General features: G+C 43.0%; 1 protein-coding gene and 1 long non-coding RNA gene across 7 annotated transcripts in view; one reads left to right on the forward strand and one right to left on the reverse strand.

The window, feature by feature from the left end:
- The window catches only part of ITGA6 (integrin subunit alpha 6), a 79,780-nt gene that overhangs the window by 24,419 nt on the left and 34,798 nt on the right, over window positions 1–20,563 (forward strand). For all 5 annotated transcript variants that reach the window (XM_063694999.1, XM_063695000.1, XM_004032793.5 and 2 more), the window contains exons 2-5: window positions 14,322–14,446; window positions 16,270–16,349; window positions 17,905–18,160; window positions 19,765–19,896. In XM_063694999.1, coding sequence (XP_063551069.1) covers window positions 16,305–16,349; window positions 17,905–18,160; window positions 19,765–19,896 — 433 coding nt within the window. In that variant the 5' untranslated portion in view covers window positions 14,322–14,446; window positions 16,270–16,304. The remainder of the gene's footprint in view (window positions 1–14,321; window positions 14,447–16,269; window positions 16,350–17,904; window positions 18,161–19,764; window positions 19,897–20,563) is intronic.
- The window catches only part of LOC109025972 (uncharacterized), an 89,342-nt gene continuing 81,833 nt past the window's right edge, over window positions 13,055–20,563 (reverse strand). The window contains exon 5 of one of the 2 annotated variants that reach the window (XR_010129619.1): window positions 13,055–13,354. This is a non-coding gene — a long non-coding RNA (uncharacterized lncRNA). Of the gene's footprint in view, window positions 13,355–14,480; window positions 14,805–20,563 lie in introns of those variants that run through there. The other variant, XR_010129618.1, reaches the window with a different exon arrangement.

The raw sequence follows: 20,563 nt of genomic DNA on the forward strand, positions 1-20,563 counted from the left end.
AACTGAATCGAATTAGAGGGCCAAAAGTGAACTGGATGTGGGAAGTCACAGAGACACTTAGATCTCTGCTCTTAAATCAGAGCAGTGAGCCCACAATTTAAATTTCTTGTTGGCCAGGTGTGGTGGCTCATGCCTGTAATCCCAGCACTTTGGGAGGCCAAGGCAGGAGAATTGCTTGAGCTCAGGAGTTTGAGACCAGCTGGGCAACATAGCAAAACTCCATCTCTACAAAAAATAGAAAAATTAGCCAGGTGTAGTGGCATGTGCCTGTAGTCCTAGCTACTAGGGAGGCTGAGGTGGGAAGATTGCTTGAGCCTGGGAGGTGGAGGTTGCAGTGGGCTGTGATCACATCACTGCACTCTAGCCTGGGCGACAGAACGAGACTGCCTAAAAAAAAAAAAAAATTTCTCGTTGGGGGCAAGATAGGAATGATCATAGTGGATAGTTTCTAACCTTGCAGAATATACGGGCAGTGGTACATTTTCAGTTAGGGGAAGAAAAAATTAGAAAGGGCTCTCTGCACGGTACCCTCCTAGTGTTACCATTTGAAGCTCCAGCAGTAAAGAGGAGCCCCTGGTGTTTATTCTCACTGCTAACATTAATCAAGTTGGTGATCGACCCTTATGTTTGTGTTTTGCCTGAAGGTGGCCACTTTCACTGTCTGCTGCGAGCTCCTGCAAACTCCTAATAATCCGCGGGACAGAGGGGAGTGGTGGTGTACTGTTCTAGTATCTACTTTTATGATTCAAAAATCTGTTCTTTTTGAAATCACATGGTACTTAAAGATATGTATATTATCTTCTCTATCGTCTTTTCCTCCCTTCATTTTTACTTTGGTAATTTTACCTATTAAGATTGTGAAGGAACTTGACATTTTAGGGATTTCTTGTAGATGTTGTAATGAAATATGGTTTTGGAATTTGATTTAGAAAGAGGTGGAATGTAGTCCGTTTTCTTTCTCTGGCTTCCCTCAACCTTCCAGTTCTTTACAGGTGGTTCATTGCTTTGATTACCAGAGGCCTTAAATGCAGGTTGCATAGTTGACCATGCGACCTGTGAGGCTCCCTTTGAACCTTTGTCTCTATTTCTGTAAAATTAGGAGCTCAAATGAGATCAAGGTGGGCTTCCTTGATTTCTTCCAGGGAACAGGGACTGGTGGGAGTCAGTGGCAGCAAGTCTTGTCTAAAGGTGTGAGCAGCAACAAAGCAACCCACGAGGCAGGAAAGGACTAGGCTTCATTAATGGAGGTGATGCTTGAGCTGAGATGTAGAGGGGATTGGGGGCTGGGCACGTGCTTTTTGGAGAATGGGCAGAATTTGCACAGTGTGGGAGTGCAAACAAAGAGCCTGGTGGACCAGCTCCAGGTGGTGACCCCATCAATAGGAATAGGGTGATTCTCCTGCATTTTCTCATCTGTAAGTAGCCATGTGGGGAATCCAAAAACCAGTTACCAACATTCAAAATTGCTAGTGCTGTTAGTTCTGCAAGTATAAAATTAGAAACAAAGTTCAAGCTTCATCTGCCAAGTTGAAGTTTCCTAAGCGTTCTCTCAAAACCCATACTAATGGACTCATTTTAGCGATTGTAACCTGGTAAGTTACAGATAAGGGCATTTGCATTAACTAGAGTTGCCTTTTGAAACTCCTCAGCCCTAGCTTTGGTTTCCCAAATGTGGTGTGGGTATTTGGAGCAAACTGCTGTAAGGCTAAGCTGTTAGTAAGCATTTGATTTTGAGAGCCCTCTTTCCTTTGCAGCTCTTATAAATGGATTACTCAGTAGGAATTGCTGGAAATTAGAATCACTGCCTCCTCTAATAAGTCTAGTTAAGGCAGGGAGGTGGGCCCCGTCACAGCATAGGGCAGAGCAGTCACTTAGCAAGGAGCTCAGGAAATGTTTGCTGAATGAAAGAGTGGAGGAGTGAAAGGTCGTGTTCTCAGCCTGGCAGCTGGCATTTCTGCATCACTTTTACTCAAAGATTTGCAGACAAAACTTTTTGTTTAAAACAATGCTATGTTAATTATAATCTAACTCTTACACAATTTTTTTTTTTTTTTTTAAATCACAGTACAGGGCTGGGCGCAGTGACTCATACCTGTAATCCCAGCACTTTGGAAGGCCGAGGCAGGAGGATCGCTTAAGCTCAGGAGTTCGAGACCAGCCTGAGCAACACTGTAGAACCCCATCTCTACTAAAAATACAAAATATTAGCCAGGTGTGGTGACACACGCCTGTAGTCCCAGCTGCTTGGGCTGAGGTGGGAGGATTGCTTGAGCCCAGGATGTGGTTGCAGTGAGCCATGATTACGCACTGCCCTCCAGCCTGGGCAACAGAGCAAAACCCTGTCTCAGAAAGAAAATCACAGTATACATGGAATACAAAGGTTTTTTGTGTTTGTTTTTAAGAACTAGAGCCTTCGAAGGAGCATGTGGCTTACTGGTATTGGGCTGAAGGATGATTGCATGGGGCCCATCTGGATAATCCAAGATACTTTCCTGGGCAGGGGCATTGACAGGGATATTCCCTACTTTCTTCCACCTTTAGAGGATTTACTTTAGAAATGGTTTAAGGTTTCTCAAAGTTTTAAGTCTGCTGTGTTGGAATTATTAATACTGGAGTTTGTCTTTTAATTGTGTAAATTACCTGGCTTGTTCATTACAAATAACCATTGAATGTCCTGTAAGTGCTAGGCACTGAGCTGGATGCTAGGTGATGCAGCAGTGATGAGGACAGGTGTGGCCCCTGCCCCCATGGAGCTGACCTTCTGGGGAGGGAGAAGGACAGTGAGCAAATGGTCTCACACACAGTCATATAATCACTAACTGTGGCCATTGCTCTGCAGGAAAGGCAAATGATAATTATAAGAGATGGGACCTGAACTAGCCTGGAAAGTGGGAAGGTTTTTTGTTTTTTTTTTTTTTTTTTTTTGAGATGGAGTCTCACTCTTGCCCAGGCTGGAGTGCAGTGGTGCCATCTCGGCTCACTGCAACCTCTGCCTCCTGAGTTCAAGTGAGTCTCCTGCCTCAGCCTCCTGAGTAGCTAGGACTACAGGTGCGTGCCACCGTGCCCACCTGATTTTTGTATTTTTAGTAGAGATGGGGTTTCACTATGTTGGCCAGGATGGTCTCGATCTCCTTACCTCGTGATCCACCTGCCTCGGGGAAGGTTTTTAAGCAGAGACATGAAGGGGGGTGAGTAGGAGGATGCCTGGAGGAGAGAAGAAACTGTGCAAAGGTCCTGAGCCAGGAGAGTGGTGGTGGTTGGAGGGGTGTGAAAGAAGCCCACTGCAGTTCAAAGAGTAGAGAGTGATGGAGAGGGTTAACCCAGAACGTGCCCTTTGGAAATACCTAACCTGAAATATTTTTACCTAAGCTATTGTTAGGATCTGAGTTCTTGGTGTCTGAGCACAACTGAATGTGAATAAGAGGCTGTTTGGATTTCCTGCTGTGGATGGCAGGATGCTATTCACAAAGAAGCCTATGTCCTGACCCTCCAGACCTGCTGCTACATTAGGTTAAATGGCAAAGGGGCATTAGGTTGCAGAAGGAATCAAGGTTGCTTATCAACTGATGTTAAAATCAGGGAAGTATCCTGGATTATCCAAATGGGCCCAGTGGTTCTTGTAATGTGGAAGAGGGAGACTTGAAGATGCTGGCCTGCTGGCTTTACAGATGAAAGAAGGAACCATGAGTCAGGGAAAGTTTTCCTGTTGGGCACTAGGCTTAGTACCTGAGTGACGAAATAATCTGTACAGCAAACCCCGGAGACACGAGTTTTGCTGCATAACAAACCTGCATGTGTACCCCCAAACCAAAAATAAAAGTTAAAAAAAAAGCTGGAAAGGGCAAGGAAACAGATCCTCCCCTAGAACCTTTAGGAAGGAATGCAGCCCAGTGAGACCTGGGTTGGCCTGTGGCCCTAAGGAACTGTGAGATAGTAAGATAAGATGAAGGCTATTATAATAACTGTGTTTTAAGCCACTAAGTTTGCGGCCATTTGTTAAAGCAGCAATAGAAAACATCCTGCCTACCCAACTCAACGTCTCATTGCATAGATGGGTGTTACCACCAAGTCACTTGGCAGTGACGACCTCTGGTGCGTGCTTTGCTGCTCACAGAGCAGTGGAGAGTGGCTCTTACTAATCACGCCTCCAGGTAAATATTGCTCAGTAAATACTTATTGAGGGCCTGCCACGTGCCAGACCTTGCTCTCAAAGCTTGGGATAACTCCTGGGTGAAAATGGTAAGATGTGTGCCCTCACCAAGTTTCATTCTAGATGCCTCTCAGCCCTGCCCCATGGAGAAGGGCCAGCAAGAGTGTGAATTTCACATCTAGACACCAACCCTGACTGCGGCTGCTGCTAAATAGTTGTGAACAGCAGTGACTTTTCCCTGAAAAAGAGGTCCCTTCCTTATCTTAACTACTTGTAGGAAAACATATATATACTGAAATAGTTTCCTTCCAGGTTATTCTGAAATGATTCTTTGGGACTGATAAAATGGGACAAACTGAATACAATAATAGTTGCTGAAGCATAGCTCATTACTGCTGGATAGAACTTGTTGTGAGTACAGATGTCTTTTTAGATCTCCAAATCAGTCACCAAAATAAGGAAAATAGTTTTTTTTATAACTTAAAGTACACACACACCAACATGCATATAGGCTAGAAAGCCTGATATGAGGTGTTAGTCTGGTAGATTGATTTCTTGTTTAAAGGGAGAAGTGTTTACAGAGGCAGAGGCACAGGGTTTGGATAAACGCACAAGCAAGCTTTAACGCTTCCTCTGCTTTTCTTCACCAGGTGGGGAAGGCAGGGAAGGGGGGGACCCTTAACTAAAGAGAGGAGAGTAAAGACTAAGCAGTTGAGGCAGGCCACCAGGTTTGCTGAGGGCAGCCAGGAAGTGGTAGAGGGTGTGGACATTCCCTGTTAATCACTGGCCCTTAGAGAGCAGGCACTTCCCCCTGCAGCCAGAGGAGAGACAGTACTTCTGTCAGTGGATACCTGGAGGGTCAAGCTGCGGGAAAGGAGAGGGACTCTTATAAGGCCAGTGAGCTTTGACCAGATGAGCTTACCCTCAGGTATCCTGATCATGTGGAGACTGGCCATATGGCTTCCCAGACCAAAATAACTCACCTGTGCCTGTGAAACCATACCAGGGCCAGATGCAGCCGCACTGTTGAGATTTGAAGCGTGGTGCTGTTGAATTCAAGCTGCTGCATCAGTCAGGTTTCTTTGCCAGCTTTCTATCCGAGCCTGGGGTGACCATATCATTCATCTTCCAAACTAGGACACGTTTAATGAAAGGGAGTGGAGTGAATGTTCAATTTTTAGACAACAGGTATGATCCAGGACTGTTCTGGGGAAACCGGGACATACGGCCAGCCTAGCTAAGGCTAGAAGTGTTAACCATTCCATTGGATGGTCTGATGACCCAAAATGGCTAAGTACAACATAGCCTGTGTGTGGAAGGGCCTCAGCACCCCCAGGAAGAGAGGGATTGTCCCAGGTGCCCTTGCTAGCATATGTCTGTGCCCATAGCATAGACAGCTCTCTGATGTAGGGGTCTAGAATAGGTGTTTTCTTTATAATCCAAATACAAAGCAGTATTTATTTTTACCCCAAAATTATTCTCCTTGTATTTGAATGTTACAAAATTGTTCTCTTATGAGAGCTGCCCTTTTGACTACTTTATTTTGGAATGACACAGTCATCTGTTCTAAACACCTTGGCTAATCTAAAAGGACCTCAATCCATTTTAGTTGTGGATGCTGATAGAGGTTAACTTTGGTTTTAAATAAAAATAAATAATTTAAAGAAGGAGGCAGGTCACTGTGGTGGCTCACACCTATAATCCTAACACTTTGGGAGGTTGAGGTGGGGAGATCACTTGAGGTCAGGAGTTCGAGACCAGCCTGGCCAACATGGTGAAACCCCATTTCTACTAAAAATACAAAAATTAGCCAGGCATGGCGGCGGGCACCTGTAGTCCGAGCTACTGAGGAGGCTGAAGCAGGAGAATCGATTGAACCTTGGGAGGTGGAGGTTGAAGTGAGCGGAGATCACAACACTGCACTTCAGCCTGGGTGACAGAGCGAGGTTCTGTCTCCAAAAAAAAAAAAAAAGAGGCAAAGAAATTTAGTTCACATTCAATACTCATTCCTCAGGATTTAGCATCGTAATTGCAAGTACTGGATGTTACAAACTTTAAAACATCCTGGAAATGTTCTAGAAAACTGGGTTAGGCATTGCTCTCTGATGAAGTAATATCAAAGAAACATACAGAGTTTGATTAAAATTGCTTGATGAAATACAAATAAAATTATTTTTAAAGGAATGTTTAGTATGTGTGACTTTAAATGTTTGTATAAATTTAAACGATCAAATGTCAGTTGACTTTCATCTGCATTCATAAAGCTTAAATATATATGTTAGCCAAAAAAAAGTTTGGAACGTTTTTCCCCGTTATATTCATTTATTTAGGCATACACAGTATGTGAGGAGTGGTAGTCAAGAGAGACATTGTGGTAACAGCTGGGGAAAGGCATCCCCCTTCAAACTGTGGGGGAAACTGGGCTGGGGTGAAAATCTGATGCAAGAAATGATCGTATTTTGACTTGTGGTTCCAGATGGCAAACTAGGTATATGGTTTTGCTTCCTGGCTCCTCAAGGCTCCCTAATAGTTTAGAGATTATGAAGAAGCAGAAAGCAGATGGGATCTGGGCTTATGAACTTAGCGGGGGAAGGAGCCAAGTCTAGAGTTCATCATGTGCCCCTCCCCGCCCCGCAACCAAGAGTGATCAGGTAAAGCAGGGACTAGGAGAGAGGAGTGGGTCTGGAAGTGAAGGACCACACGGGTCCACAGAGACCAGGTGATTCCATCGTTCCCTACCTCTGTCTGGAGTAGGGGCTGCTGGCACTAAACACCCTGGCTGTGGGGAAAATACCAAACCCCTAGTATTTTCTGGGGACAGGGAGATAGGGGAATGTTGACATGTACATGTTTTACAGAGCTTAAATTGATTATAATGCACAAAAATAAAGAATTCTTTTTTTTTTTTTTTGAGACCATCTTTCTCTGTCACTCAGGCTGGAGTGCAGTAGTACAATCTCGGCTCCTGAAACCTCCATCTCCGGGGTGCAGGCAATTCTTATGTCTCACCCTCCCAGATAGCTGGGATTACAGGCGTGAGCCACCACACCCGGCCAAGAATGAAGTCTTTATAGAAGTAGATTAGGCCAAGTCATGACACTAAAAATAAAAAAATCCCTAAAACTAGGGCTTCTAGTGTGAATGCTGGGACCCCAAGAATTAAGCTGTCCTCATTCTGGCACTTGAAGAGTGGTTTGCAGTCTGGTAACTAGCTGGCTACCCACTCAGCCTAAAGCGAATCCCTGGAGTCAGCAGCCCCACCCAGGACTGCCTTTCAGAATTCCTGCTCAGGGTGAGAGCGAGCCAGAAATGGACCTTTTTATACAACATCAGAACAAAAGAGAACAGGGATTATCAGGCATGTGATGAGAGCTAGCAGCATAAAAGGCAATGGCCGAAGTAAACCAACAGAAAAACTACAAGAAACAGATAATCCAGGAACACAGAGAACTGTAGGAAAACTAGGCAAAATGCTTAGAATTTTGGGAACATGTTAAACCCACAGAATAAGATTAGGATCTGTTATGTAAAAGGCACAGTCAGAACAAAGAGCTCTTGAAGACTGCAAATGTGACTACTGAAATTAAAAATGTCAGTATGAATACCAGAAAATACAGTTGAAAAATCTCAGAACCACAGAGAAGGAGGGAAAATGAGAGAAAGGGTAGATTAACCCAGGAGGTTCACCACCTGACTAGTTAACAGAGGTTTCAGAAAGAGGACAGAAAACATACACATGAAACAATCCACACACAATAAAAAGAGTTTCCGGGAAATTCATGTCCTAAGTCTGTGGAGTGAAAGAGGTCACACATAGGCTCACCATCATGCTGTTCAAAATGCCTTGGGTAAAGTAGAGAACGTGGTGGAGCACGGTGGTTCACGCACTTTGGGAGACTGAGGTAGCCGGGGCCTCGAGGTAGGCGGATCCCTTGAGGCCAGGAGTTCAAGACCAGCCTGGTCAACATGGCAAAACCCCATCTCTAATAAAAGTACAAAAAGTAGCCAGGCGTGATGGCACATGCCTGTAATCCCAGCTACTTGGGTGGCTGAGGCATGAGAAGCACTTGAACCCGGGAGGCGAAGGTTGCAGTAGGCGGAGATCATGCCACTGCACTCCAGCCTGGGCAACAGAGGGAGACTGTCTCAAAAAAAAAGTTACCCTTTTGAGAATCAGACTAACACCAGAATTTCCACTGGCAACACTGGATACTAGAATTAATTACAGCAGTGCCATCAAGGTTCTGAAGAAAATGTTTTTCAACCTGGAGTTCTACACCCAAACTATCAAGAGTGAGAGCAGCATAAAGACATTTTTGTATATGCAGAGTCACTCAGTTTACCTGTCATATGCTATTAGGACAGTGTTTAAGAAAGTAATTTAAACAAGGGGGAACATCAGATCCCAGATCAAATCCAGTTACCCCAGGATAGCCATGAAGGGCTGTTCCAGCATGATCCTGTGTAGCAGGCCCGGCCGAACATCAGGTCTACATTGCTGCAGAAAGGTCCAGGGACTCTGAGAAGGGAGTGTGATCCAAGATGAGATCCTGATTTAACGCGGGTATGGCTTGGGAGTTTAGAGAAGATTGAGGCTTGGATAAAGGTGAACAATAGAAGAAAAAAGAAAGGCAATGAGAAAAGCCAAGGAAAGCAAGAGTCATGGTCCAAATGTGAAGTACACAAAGCAATTGATAGAATGTAAGAATAGCAAGTCAGTTTGACCTTAATGCTAGGAACAGTTTCTTTTGAGGCCGAGGGCTTCTGATACTGCTCCCAGACAGAAAAAGGAAAATCAGAATACAGTTTGGTTCAGCACTGAATAATACTTATTTGGCTATGTAAAAGAATAGATGACTGAATTGTGGTTAAAAGGCAAAATGTAAGTGGTAATAGGTCCTGTAAGTGTAAAGGTGTAGCTGGTAGATAGCAAGACATGGAGAAACTAAGAGGAAAGTTTGGAAGGAAGAATCCAAGTGCTCATAGCTTTGTCTCACTAACTAGGGAATCAAGATTTCTGTCAAAAGTTGAAGGGGAAATAGAGGTTTAGATCTTTAAAACTCAGAGTAGCAAATAGAGGAACTAAATCTAGTTATTAAACATAGGATGGGAAGTGGCAAGCAGTTCGTTCTTTCCTTTTCATATTATGGGGCCAACAGTTATTGCCTAAAGCTGATAAATCAATACATATATAATAATCCAGAATTATGGAGAAGTAAATCCAGAATGAAAAGTAAGAGGTTTGTCCAGAGTGTGGGGCTTGGGATGAGTTTGGAATCTGTTGCTTTCTACCGTTAAGTCTTTTATTTTTTGATTTCCTATCATTTGTACTTATTACTTTAGCAAAAATTAAATCCTGAGTTTGAAAATGGGTTAAATGTAGAGGTGACACAATTGCCACAGTAATGCTACTTTCTAACTTTTTAGGTCTTAATTTGGACAAACTAAGAAGGCTGTGTTTTAAATTAAGCAATAATAGTGTTCTTGTTCTAATGGTGCAATATTTCATGTTTCCTCTGACCAGCTTGCATAGCTAGGGGCAGAATCTTTAATCCTTGAGGAAATGAATTATTGCCAAAGACAGTGAAGCAAAGCTGCCATTGTTCTTGGAGTTTTTAAAGTGTCCCAGTGTTTAGAACTTTTGATTTGAAGTATTTATGCAAAAGTATACCAGCTCTCTTTGGGGGAGAACTTGAATATATGAAATGGATGTGGCTTACTTGAAGAATTTTGAAATAACCTTGTGTTCATAGCATGATAGTGAGTCCTGAGTCTCTGTGCCCAGAGCTCTGATTAGACTCCAAAGACCTGAATTTATATCATATTCCCAGTTACTGTTATACTTATATCGTTAGATTTTTACATTCCATTTTAGTATCTCAGTGTTTATTTCTTATCGTTAAAGATGATATCGTGGTTTTGAGTTTTGCCTTTTAAGTGTGGGTTTCTGATATGCTGAAATCCCAAGGCAGTTTTTATTTCGGTGCAGCTTTAAAATTCAGTGGAGGTCATTGTCCACTGGCCGGTTTTGAAATGATCTTAGTTCACACCCAGATTCTTGCCCTTTGTTTAGTTTTTCTTGCCTTGACCGGATATGGGAATAGACCTCTCAGGCTCTGCTCTGTTAATTTCTATCACCTCCTTACAAAGGCCCTAACTCATATCCCTTGGTCCCTGTGGCTCTGAAGGTCGAGGTGTCACATAGCTCTTTCTTCCTTCAAACGTACTGGGATGGTCAGTAATGAGTGCTGCAGCTGCCCTGGTCCTAGGAGTTGCTGTGAGCATCCTGGTAGTGCCCAGAGAGTACCTGCTTTTCACACTGAACCATCTGGGTGGCCTGGGCCCAGTTTTTGGCGTTTAAGGGCCTTGGAGGGAAAGGGAAGAAAGCTGGAATTTGAGCATAAATTGGATTTTGTGTGGGCTGAGGGTCCTCCTAGGTGTAGACTGTCCCTCCTGGACCTGTACCCACTCTGCTAGCTCAGGAGCCAACCATGTCCTGAACAGCTAGACCAGCACCCAGACCCTAAATGACCTAGATTAGGAAGTAGATAGGTTGTTCTCTGCTGTCATTGTTTGGACACAGCTCTATTTACCTTATTTATTGTTCCTGCCAGGCACAGCCTCAGCTAATGGGCTGTGATCTCCTGCCTTTAAGGCTGGTTCCAGGCAGAATTAAGAGCCTTTGCTTGTTTCCCAAACCAGGGAGGGCAGCTTTACCTTGAGGATGAAGGCGCCTCCAGTTGCTGAATGTGGTTGGGGTTACTGTGTTCTCTCATCAAGGTGTAGCTTTACCTTACCTTTCGGTGATGGGTTCTGCCACCTTATCGCGGTGGGTCCCAGGAGACCGGGTGCAACTGGAGCAGGGGCGCCCTCTGCTGGTGGGTGTCAGCTCTTCCTCCCGCGGCTGCCCAGGGGATTTGCGAGGGGCGGTGGAACACCCCTGCTTCCTCCATCCCCTGTGGGACCACCTGAGGTGGAGGAAGGACAGTGCCAGGACCATGTGCAGGCTGAGCTCGCCCAGAGGCGGTGCAACAGCTAACGTTATTCTCTGTGGGTACATTTCTCTTGTTGTTTGCAGGTCTCTTTTCGAATCTGTTGTCCTTTTTCCCCAAACCAGCCTGCTGCCCCCATCCTGCCGTGTGGTCTGCTGTCATCTGCAGTAGCCGCCGCATGCAAGACACGAGGACCTCTTCTGCAAGAGCTTGGTGTGGGCATTTGTGAAATTTTGTCACCACACCCCCTGTAACCAGCCAACAAATTCGAGTTAAATGCCTATTCTTTGCCCCACACATATTAGTTACAGAGAGTGGAGAACAAGTGGCAGATAGAGGCTGAGGGAAGCCAACCCACTCTGAGGGACTGGGCATGTAAATGGGACAACCTCCACAGCACACCCAAAAGCAGCTGTACCCTGCAGGACACAGCAGGCTACAGAAGCCTGGGGCTCAGAGGGTCTCTGACCCTTTGTCCTTTAGCGCTGCTGACCAGGCTGCTGATCCTCGACCCCTTCTTGTCACCCATTGTGTCCCTCTTCTCCCTTTTCTCTGGCTCCTTCCCTTGCAGCCTTTGCATATGCTGTGTTCCTTACCTGGCCACCTCCAGTCCCGCTGTCATCTCTTAGTGACATCCTCCCTTCCTCTCCAGCAGGTGCTGGTGCCCACAGCACTCTGTTCCATCCTCTCATTGCCTCTAGCTCCCTGTGGTTTCATGACCTCATGACCTGTTCACGGATCAGGCTTCCCCAGGCCAGAGATTGAGGAGTGGGGGCAATTCCTGATTCATCCTAGGAGGCTCTTAATCAGCATTTGTTGAGTGAATAGGTGAACGAATGTGGGAATGGGATAAACAGGAAATAAGCCCTGTGCCTGCCTTAGGTAACTTAGTAGCCACCTTGGGTGTGGGTGAGAAGAGGAAGTGGTTAGGAAGACACACGGTTAAGACACTGGGACTCCTGTGCTGCTTTTTCTAGGCTTCTCTTTGCTGGTGGTTACCTTTACAGGAAATCTCTTACCCAGCCTTCACTCCACCCAACTGCAATAATGCTTTTCTTCCTTCCCCTCTACTTGGCTCTATTATCTTAACTTTATCAGCATACAGAACAGTTTTGGTTGTGATGTTTTATTTGTGTAAGTTTTGCCCTTTCAACTAGGTTGTAAACTTGAAATCCTGGGTTTTACTTCCTAAGCAGCTTTGTAAAGAAATGGAGACAACATTGCACCAAGATAATTTTTGTCATGGCCACCCACTAGCTGTGAGATCTTGGGGGATGAGTAATGAAGCTCCTCAAGGCCTCTGTTTCTTTATCTGTAAAACTGGAGGACTGGTCTCTCTCAGGGGCTTCCAGTGTGAAAGTCCTGGGGTTCTGGGCCTCTGATCCTGGCACCCCACTTATCCCTTCCAGCACCCACCACATGACTCCACCTCTGACATCTGCCAAGTACAGTAATTTAACACATTCACCTTATAGTCTAGGCCAGTTCACCTCCCAGGTACTTGTTTGTTGGCATTCCTGGGATCAGGGACATCACTGGAATAGGTGTGGAGCAGACCTGTGGGGACCCCTGTGGCCCTGGCCTTGCCTCTGTCCTCTGTCAAGAAGGTTCAGGCACCAAGGACACTGCTCCAGTTCCTAATTTAAGTCTGTGTGTCAGTTCTGTACCTTGGTGTGTGCTGTTTTGTTCCTTCAAATGTAGGGTGGGTTTGGAGGTGGGGGCTGACTGTGACTGTCCAGGGATCTGGGAGGTAGGACAGTGCTGGGGCTATGTGTTATCCATGAGCCACCCCTCCTTCTCTGTCTGGGCATCATCTGGCCCCCTTCCCTGCTTTCCAGGTACACTTGCCTCCCATGGCACCTGCTGCATGATATTGGTTAAAAAAAATATGTTGAATCCTTTATTGGAATGATTCCTTTATTGGGACCCAACAGGCATGAAGGTAATAGAGACTATTTGGTTTGTATTTTCATTTGTTTTGCTTTTGCTTCTGAGATTTGTGGGTTTCTTTACGGCCAGGAGTGGCTTGTTTTCTGTTGTAAGAGTTTGTTGTTTGTACAGGTTCGTGTTCCCAGTCCTTTTCCTCAGCTCCAGCCTTGTTTCCAAAACTCTCAGCTCTTGGTTTATCTCTGTCCAGTCAGGTGTGTGTTCTTTGTCTTTGTTTCTTGTCCTAGTTGTTCCATGAGTCAGCCAGGCCTCAAAGATTGTAAACCTGATGGTGAGTAAAGGTGTTAGCAAAAGAGACCTAGCAACAAGGTCGTTGGATCTCTAAAGAGCCTGTCCAGCTGTGAGACGGTGAAATTTTAAGGACTGTGGATTTAGACTGGGGGCCTCCTTATAGGAGATAAAAACACTCGGCTGTGGGGGAAGAAGGAATATTACAGTGCCTAGTACATAAGTGGAGCTACACCAGTTGTCCCTGAATCCTTTGTGGGAGACTGATAGGATGAGAGAGGACGAACTCTTGTAATGTGACAAAAGTGCAAGGAAGTAAGAACTGACTTGGAAGAACAAACATCAACTTGTACACCTCAAATATATCTGCCTTTTATTTGTCCATTCTACCCTAATAAAACTGGAGGGGAAAAAAAAAAAAAGAATTGGAAAGAGGCCAAGGCTGCAAATGAATAATTCAGTCGAGTTGTATCTTACTTACCGTTAGGTTCTCCCAATTAGTATATAAACTGAAAATCTAAGATATAGTCAGAATTACCCTTGAAAACTACCTCAGGAAGGCACAGTGTTAGAAACTGACATATTATTGCTTATTACATTTAGTGTGGCCATTTTTTCCTTCCATTGTCACAAGTATTTGGTTTCTTCTCTTGAGTTTCATATGATATCCCTGGCATCATAGGGGCTTAGAGGTTGTATTCTATGAAGAGGGTGTCTTTTAAACACCAGATCGTACCCAGCAAGAAATGCTGACGCTATGAGAGACAGGCCTATTTTCCTCGTTTTGGTATCCCCTCTTTGGCTTCCCCTGTTTAGTTGTGTTTGTGCGTTTTGCATGAACCAGCCATAGGACTCTACATTTGTTCTCACTCACTGCCTAAGCTGTTGAAGAATTAGTGGACTCCTAGACAAAGAATAATCGCACTATCTCCTAGTTCTGACTGATTTAACTGTTAAACGTATATTAAATTCAAATCTCCAAATTGCCTCTGTTTCATCAACAGGTTGCTCGTGGGGGCCCCGCGGGCAGAAGCACTTCCACTGCAGAGAGCCAACAGAACGGGAGGGCTGTACAGCTGCGACATCACCGCCCGGGGGCCATGCACGCGGATCGAATTTGATAACGATGGTGCGTTCCTTTCCCTCACTCAGCGTTCACTCCGGCAGCTTGCCTGTACTGTTTCCATGAGGGAGGAGAGTGGGGACAAACATTTATTCTTGTAGAGAGGACCTCTTTTAATTGCATCAGACTTGACTGTTTTTTATTTGCCCTGAAAATATTTACTTACTTTACTTCTGAATCATACTGGGATGCCGCGTGTTTTGCTGCTCCTCCTAACCATGGTTTCTAAACCGATATGGTGTAGGGATGTTGCCACCTAGTGATGTGTTGAGGTTCTGCAGGAGGTTGTGGAAAAACTGATTTCATAGCAATGAAGAGAATGAATGAGCGTATCTTGTATTCATCAGCCAAAAGTTCTCACATGCTGTTAAAATATTTGGGAGAAAGACAGTTTTAAATATCAGACCCCTTTGGAATGAGAGCTGGCTAACAGAGATAAAGTTTTCCCTCCTGTCTCAGATAGAGACTTGTTTTGTTAAGGGCCCTGGATAGGTAGAAGATACCATGAGGTAGGCATGTTGACATCCAGTGTACCTGGCTTCTTGCAGGTTGAGCAGAGCAATTAGTGTACTGAGAAGCTCTAGCCAAACCTCGTTTGATATGTTCGGTCTAAGTAGATTTGCAGATTCGTGTCTATGTTCTTCTCTTGCTTCTTCATCTTTTAGAAATAACATTTGTTGGCCAGGCGGCGGTGGCTCACACCTGTAATCCTAGCATTTTGGGAGGCCGAGTTGGGTGGATCATTTGAGGTCAGGAGTTCAAGACCAGCCTGGCCAACATGGTGAAACCCCATCTCTACTAAAAATACAAAAATTAGCCGGGTGTGGTGGTGTACGCAGGTGGTCCTAGCTACTTAGGAGGCTGAGGCGTGAGAATTGTTTGAACCTGGGAGGCAGAGGCTGCAGTGAGCCAAAATCATGCCACTACACTCCAGCCTGGGTGACAGAGCAAGATACCATCTAAAGAAAAGAAATAACATGTGTTCTTTTATTAGAAACTAATATGTGTTAATTTTAAGAAGCTGGTAAAATACACAGACCTATGAAGAATAAAAAAACCCACTGGCAATCTCAGTATCTAGACTTATTTTTTAACATTTTGGCATTTTTCCTTCTGTCTAAAGTTGTTTAGTTTCATGTTTTTGTAATGATTCAAGATTAAAACTTGTGTCTGTATTGCTACTTATGGAGGAGTGCAAAATTTGGATATAGGTCACACAGTGGGTTTAAATTGATACTGAAATGAGCACCTGGTGGTGTTTGTGGTCCCCGTCTCTCTGACTAACAGTAACTCTCCTGTTTGGCATTGATACATTGTCAGCTACAAGATCCTAAATTAAATCTGAGTCTTTTTCTCCCATCTCCAGTAAAGAAAAGAACATTTAATGCTGTTAAATAAAAAAACTGGGGAGTATATAGAGAAGTACCCATTTTTTTTTGTTAGTTTGGATGGTAGCTGCAGTTTGGAATACTAGATTTTACATTGTTGCCTTAAGAGATGTATTTTGGAGGGCTCCCTTAGTCTTACAGTTTCACTTACCTTGTGCATTCAGGACCCTGGGTATCAAGAGAGGGCAAAGGGCATTGTTGGACAAAATAGGCAACTATATAGAGCTAAGTACTTTATGTTTCAAATTTTTGAAAGATTCCAAAAACCACATCTCTGTTTCCTTGAGATGACAAGTAATTTTTCTGGATTGAGTAACTGAATTTATTGAGTAGCTAGACTCAGAGTCAAGGCCATTTGGAAACAGTTGCTTGTATTTTTGTTCAGTGATGGTTTCTAGCATGTGCAGTCACTTGGAAGGCTAACTGTGCTCCTTTCTACAGCTGACCCCACGTCAGAAAGCAAGGAAGATCAGTGGATGGGGGTCACCGTCCAGAGCCAAGGTCCAGGGGGCAAGGTCGTGGTAAGTATAGAGACACATGTTCATCCTATACTGTTGGACTGCTGGTTATGTGCCAGCACCAGGCTTACAGCAGGGGACAGCAGGGAGCATACATTCTAGCGAACTTACTGCTTTAAAGCAGGAATGGATGTCAAAAAGAAATCAGACTGGGCGTGGTGGCTTATGCCTGTAATCTCAACACTTTGTGAGGCCAAGGCGGGCGGATCACCTGAGGTCAGGGGTTTGAGACCAGCCTGACCAATATGATGAAACCCCATCTCTACTAAAAATACAAAAATTAGCTGGGCATAGTGGCATGCGCCTGTAATCCCAGCTACTTGGGAGACTGAGACAGGAGAATCGCTTGAACCTGGGAGGTGGAGGTTGCAAGAGCAAAACTCCATCTCAAAAAAAAAAAAAAAAAAAAAAGAAGAAGTAATCAAAGCCTTATTTCTCCTGTGATTCCTGATATACTTAGAAGCAATCACACAACCTACTTTTCTTTAGAACTTTCAGATTTAAATAACTTATTAAAGAACCTTTACTAAATATTCCTAAAACTCTAGATGGTATTCAAAACAAAACTAGACATCATTTCTGTCCTTGGAATTTTATAGCTTTATAGATAAGTTAGTAAAAATATGGGCATGGTCTTAGAAAGTAATAACCAGGTAGTTTTAACCTCTTGTTATTTACTCTGAGTTTTTTCAAATAGAAGGGATAGCAAAGAAAAGAGGGTTTGTTAGGTGGATTGGGCTAGATGGTCATGGCAAGGCCTTCCTGGTTGGAATATGATCTTTTTGTCTCCTTCAAAATCTGGTTGCTGTAACGAAATTTATACAGAATTTTGAGAAAAAAAATTTAGTGAACATTGAGTTTTGATATTTAAGGAATGACATTTATGGAAAATTGATTTGATATTATATTTTTAGGCTGTGTTTACATGGAGGGTAGCCATTCATACCCTGTAGAAATTATAGAGATTATTTCCATCTCTTCTGGCCTTGTAATTCTCTCTGCCTTTTAAAAGTAGGCATATTTTGGGAAATAATCTCAGAGCTCAGGGTGTAAGTTAGGACTGATTACAAGGAAATAGTGTGGGGAAAAGGAAATGTCTTTGTTTTAGCTGTGTTTGTTTGATCCCTATGAAAACAGGTCCATGATTTCTCTCCTCTAGAACATAATTACCCACTTTCACACTGATGTTCTGAAGGTTTATACAGCCACTAAAAGCCAATTTGAATTAAGAAAATGAAATAAGGTGTTTCTCTTTGTTTATGTGACAGGTAAATTTACAAATAAATTGCCTATGGATACAGATTGTCATTCAATTTTGGATTGGAGGATTATTCTGAGTGAGAATAAGGCACATTCTAGTTTCTATATGTCTTCATAATGGTCTCCTTAGTGCCACTTTGGGGAATATTTGCTGGTCTGGGATCCAGTCCCAAGATGAGGACATGCTTAATCATCCTCTTTAGAATTAACCTCTGTATTGACCATTTTATTCATATGTAATTTTTTAAAAACAAGGTTTATAGACAAGAATGGGCTACTTTCTTCCATCTGCTTGCAGACATGTGCTCACCGATATGAAAAAAGGCAGCATGTTAATACGAAGCAGGAATCCCGAGACATCTTTGGGCGGTGTTATGTCCTGAGTCAGAATCTCAGGATTGAAGACGATATGGATGGGGGAGATTGGAGCTTTTGTGATGGGCGATTGAGAGGCCATGAGAAATTTGGCTCTTGCCAGCAAGGTGTAGCAGCTACTTTTACTAAAGACTTTCATTACATTGTATTTGGAGCCCCGGGTACTTATAACTGGAAAGGTATGACCTTTGTATTTATAGAAATAGAGATTAGTCTCCCTAATTTCTGTAATATGATTTAGTACCATGATTTAGTACATTTTGAGCTAAAATGTGTTAGAAGACATTCGTATATTATAAAAGTTGGGTAGGATATTAAAAATCTCTAAATGATATGATTTTTAAAAGCTAATAATAGTGGAATGTATGTTTTAGTGTTGACATTCTTTTCCCCTCTACCAGTACTTTAATTCATTCAGGTAGTTAACTTTTTTTTAGTAGGAATATAATAATTAACATTAGTATTTTTGCTGTTTTAGATTTGTGTGGCTCATGAAGCTGGAAGTGTTAATTTTAAGTTAGTGATCTGAAAACTTAGGAGGATTAAATAATGGTATATACAAATAACAGTGTATTAACATGGACATTAATAACAGAGTATTAATATGGACATTTCTCTCTGTATATGTTATTTTCAAAGGCCATGCTTTGCTAATAATTCAGTAGAGTTAGAAGGGCAGATTACAGACGAATTGGGGAATTTTGAGGTATAATTTCAGATATGTGAGGAAAAGTCGTTTGATTATTGTGATGTGAGTAAATGGAGATGTAGAGAGGTAAAGAGGAAAATGGCCCACATTTTTTGACTGTGTATGTATAGAAAATGCTATATCATAAAAGACAACCTAACTCTCATCCATGATGAAGAGAACTGCATCTGATTTGGAAATAAGCCATTTTTGAGAAATTTATTAATATAAGTCACATAACACTTTCACTCATCAGGGAAAACTTAGGAAAATGGTCCCTTTTCCATTCAACAATTTGTTTTAATTCTGGTTCTAAATGACTCTTGAACACCTTTCTCTGTGTGCCATCTTCAAGGGTAATTTCCCTTTGCCCCCACCTCCACCCCAACAGAATCTTCATGTACAGTATTTCCCAGGTTATTTTGACCTAACTGAAATAACATGTTGAATTTAGTTTTATTTTAGCATGAATAAATGCTATATATAGTAAAACAAAACAAAAATATCCACCAATTATGTATATTTTAATTCATGGAAAATATGGTTTACCTGCTTTATAAACCCTGACCTAAAATGTCGCCATTTAAAGCCATATAGTGATTTGGGCTTACTATACGAAATCTTATGTTTCAAATTACTAATTGTAAGAATTTTTAAAAGATGAAATCTTGGTTAAAGTGATCTAAAGAAAAGACCAATATGTCTCACTTTTACACTGCAAAAAAAAGACAAATTGAGGCAGGATTACAGAGAATGTAAAATTTATATATCAAGTTCATGTCATTTAAAAATTGGTTCTCTGTAGATTTTGTTAACTAAGCAAACCTTCCATTTTTCATCTAGTTTCATGGCATTATAAAGATAGTTCATGAAAATGCATGGGACATTTTTTAATGACTCAAACAAATTTCTTTCCCATAAAAATTTACACAAATGTATTTTACAACCATAAAAGTCATCTCTGTCCTTCCTTTTTTTCCTCCAAATTTTTTTTCCTATAACTAGTGATAGCATGGGGGATGTTTATTAGGAAACATTTATTTTCTTTTGTTTCATCTTCATTTTTTTGTTGTTTTTACCATTTCATTCCTTTAGGGATTGTTCGTGTAGAGCAAAAGAATAACACTTTTTTTGACATGAACATCTTTGAAGATGGGCCTTATGAAGTTGGTGGAGAGACTGAGCATGATGAAAGTCTCGTTCCTGTTCCTGCTAACAGTTACTTAGGTAGGAGCAGGCACAGATGGCTGCCTTTGCCCACCTTCTCAGATACCTTGTGTGAAACTCCCTCGCAGGGCCTATGGCCCCTGGACTTCTAGGCTGAGAAGAGGCCAGGTGGGGCCGGGCCACTTTTGCTGGAATTTGATAAGCTTGGTGATCTAGAGGCGTTAACCCGACTGATGCCTGGGATCCTTTCCTTCTGACTGGGGCTCCCTCAAAGGGGGAAGAAACCTATTATCACCTAAAATCATCCGTCCTCCCTCCTGCTCAGAAGTCTGTCTCTTGAGCTAATGGCGGCCTCCGTAACCTGAAACAGGCTGCTCATGCAGCCATGAAAACATGCATGGGTGTTCACAGTAAGCTGAGATCTTTGTTCAGTGCCTCCTTCCAGAGATACTCTTAAGAACTGCATTTAATAAAGTTACTCTTAAGTGGCAAGTCAAGACCTCCAGGGCCTCCCTCTGTGATTGTGGTTCTCCAAGGATTAGCCCTGCTTCTGGATTGGGACCCCATGTCACAGGGCCCCACAGATGGATAAAAGCTTCCCAGCGGAGGTTGAGCAGGACTGCTAAAATGGCTTTCAGGACACCCAGACTGTGTCTAAGGGCCAATTCTTAACTCCTAAGGCTTGTTTGCATGACTAATGGGTGTCCTAAGTTATTCATGTACATTA

This window comes from Gorilla gorilla, chromosome 11, assembly GCF_029281585.2.
Source record: "Gorilla gorilla gorilla isolate KB3781 chromosome 11, NHGRI_mGorGor1-v2.1_pri, whole genome shotgun sequence".
Taxonomy (NCBI): Eukaryota; Metazoa; Chordata; class Mammalia; order Primates; family Hominidae; genus Gorilla; species Gorilla gorilla.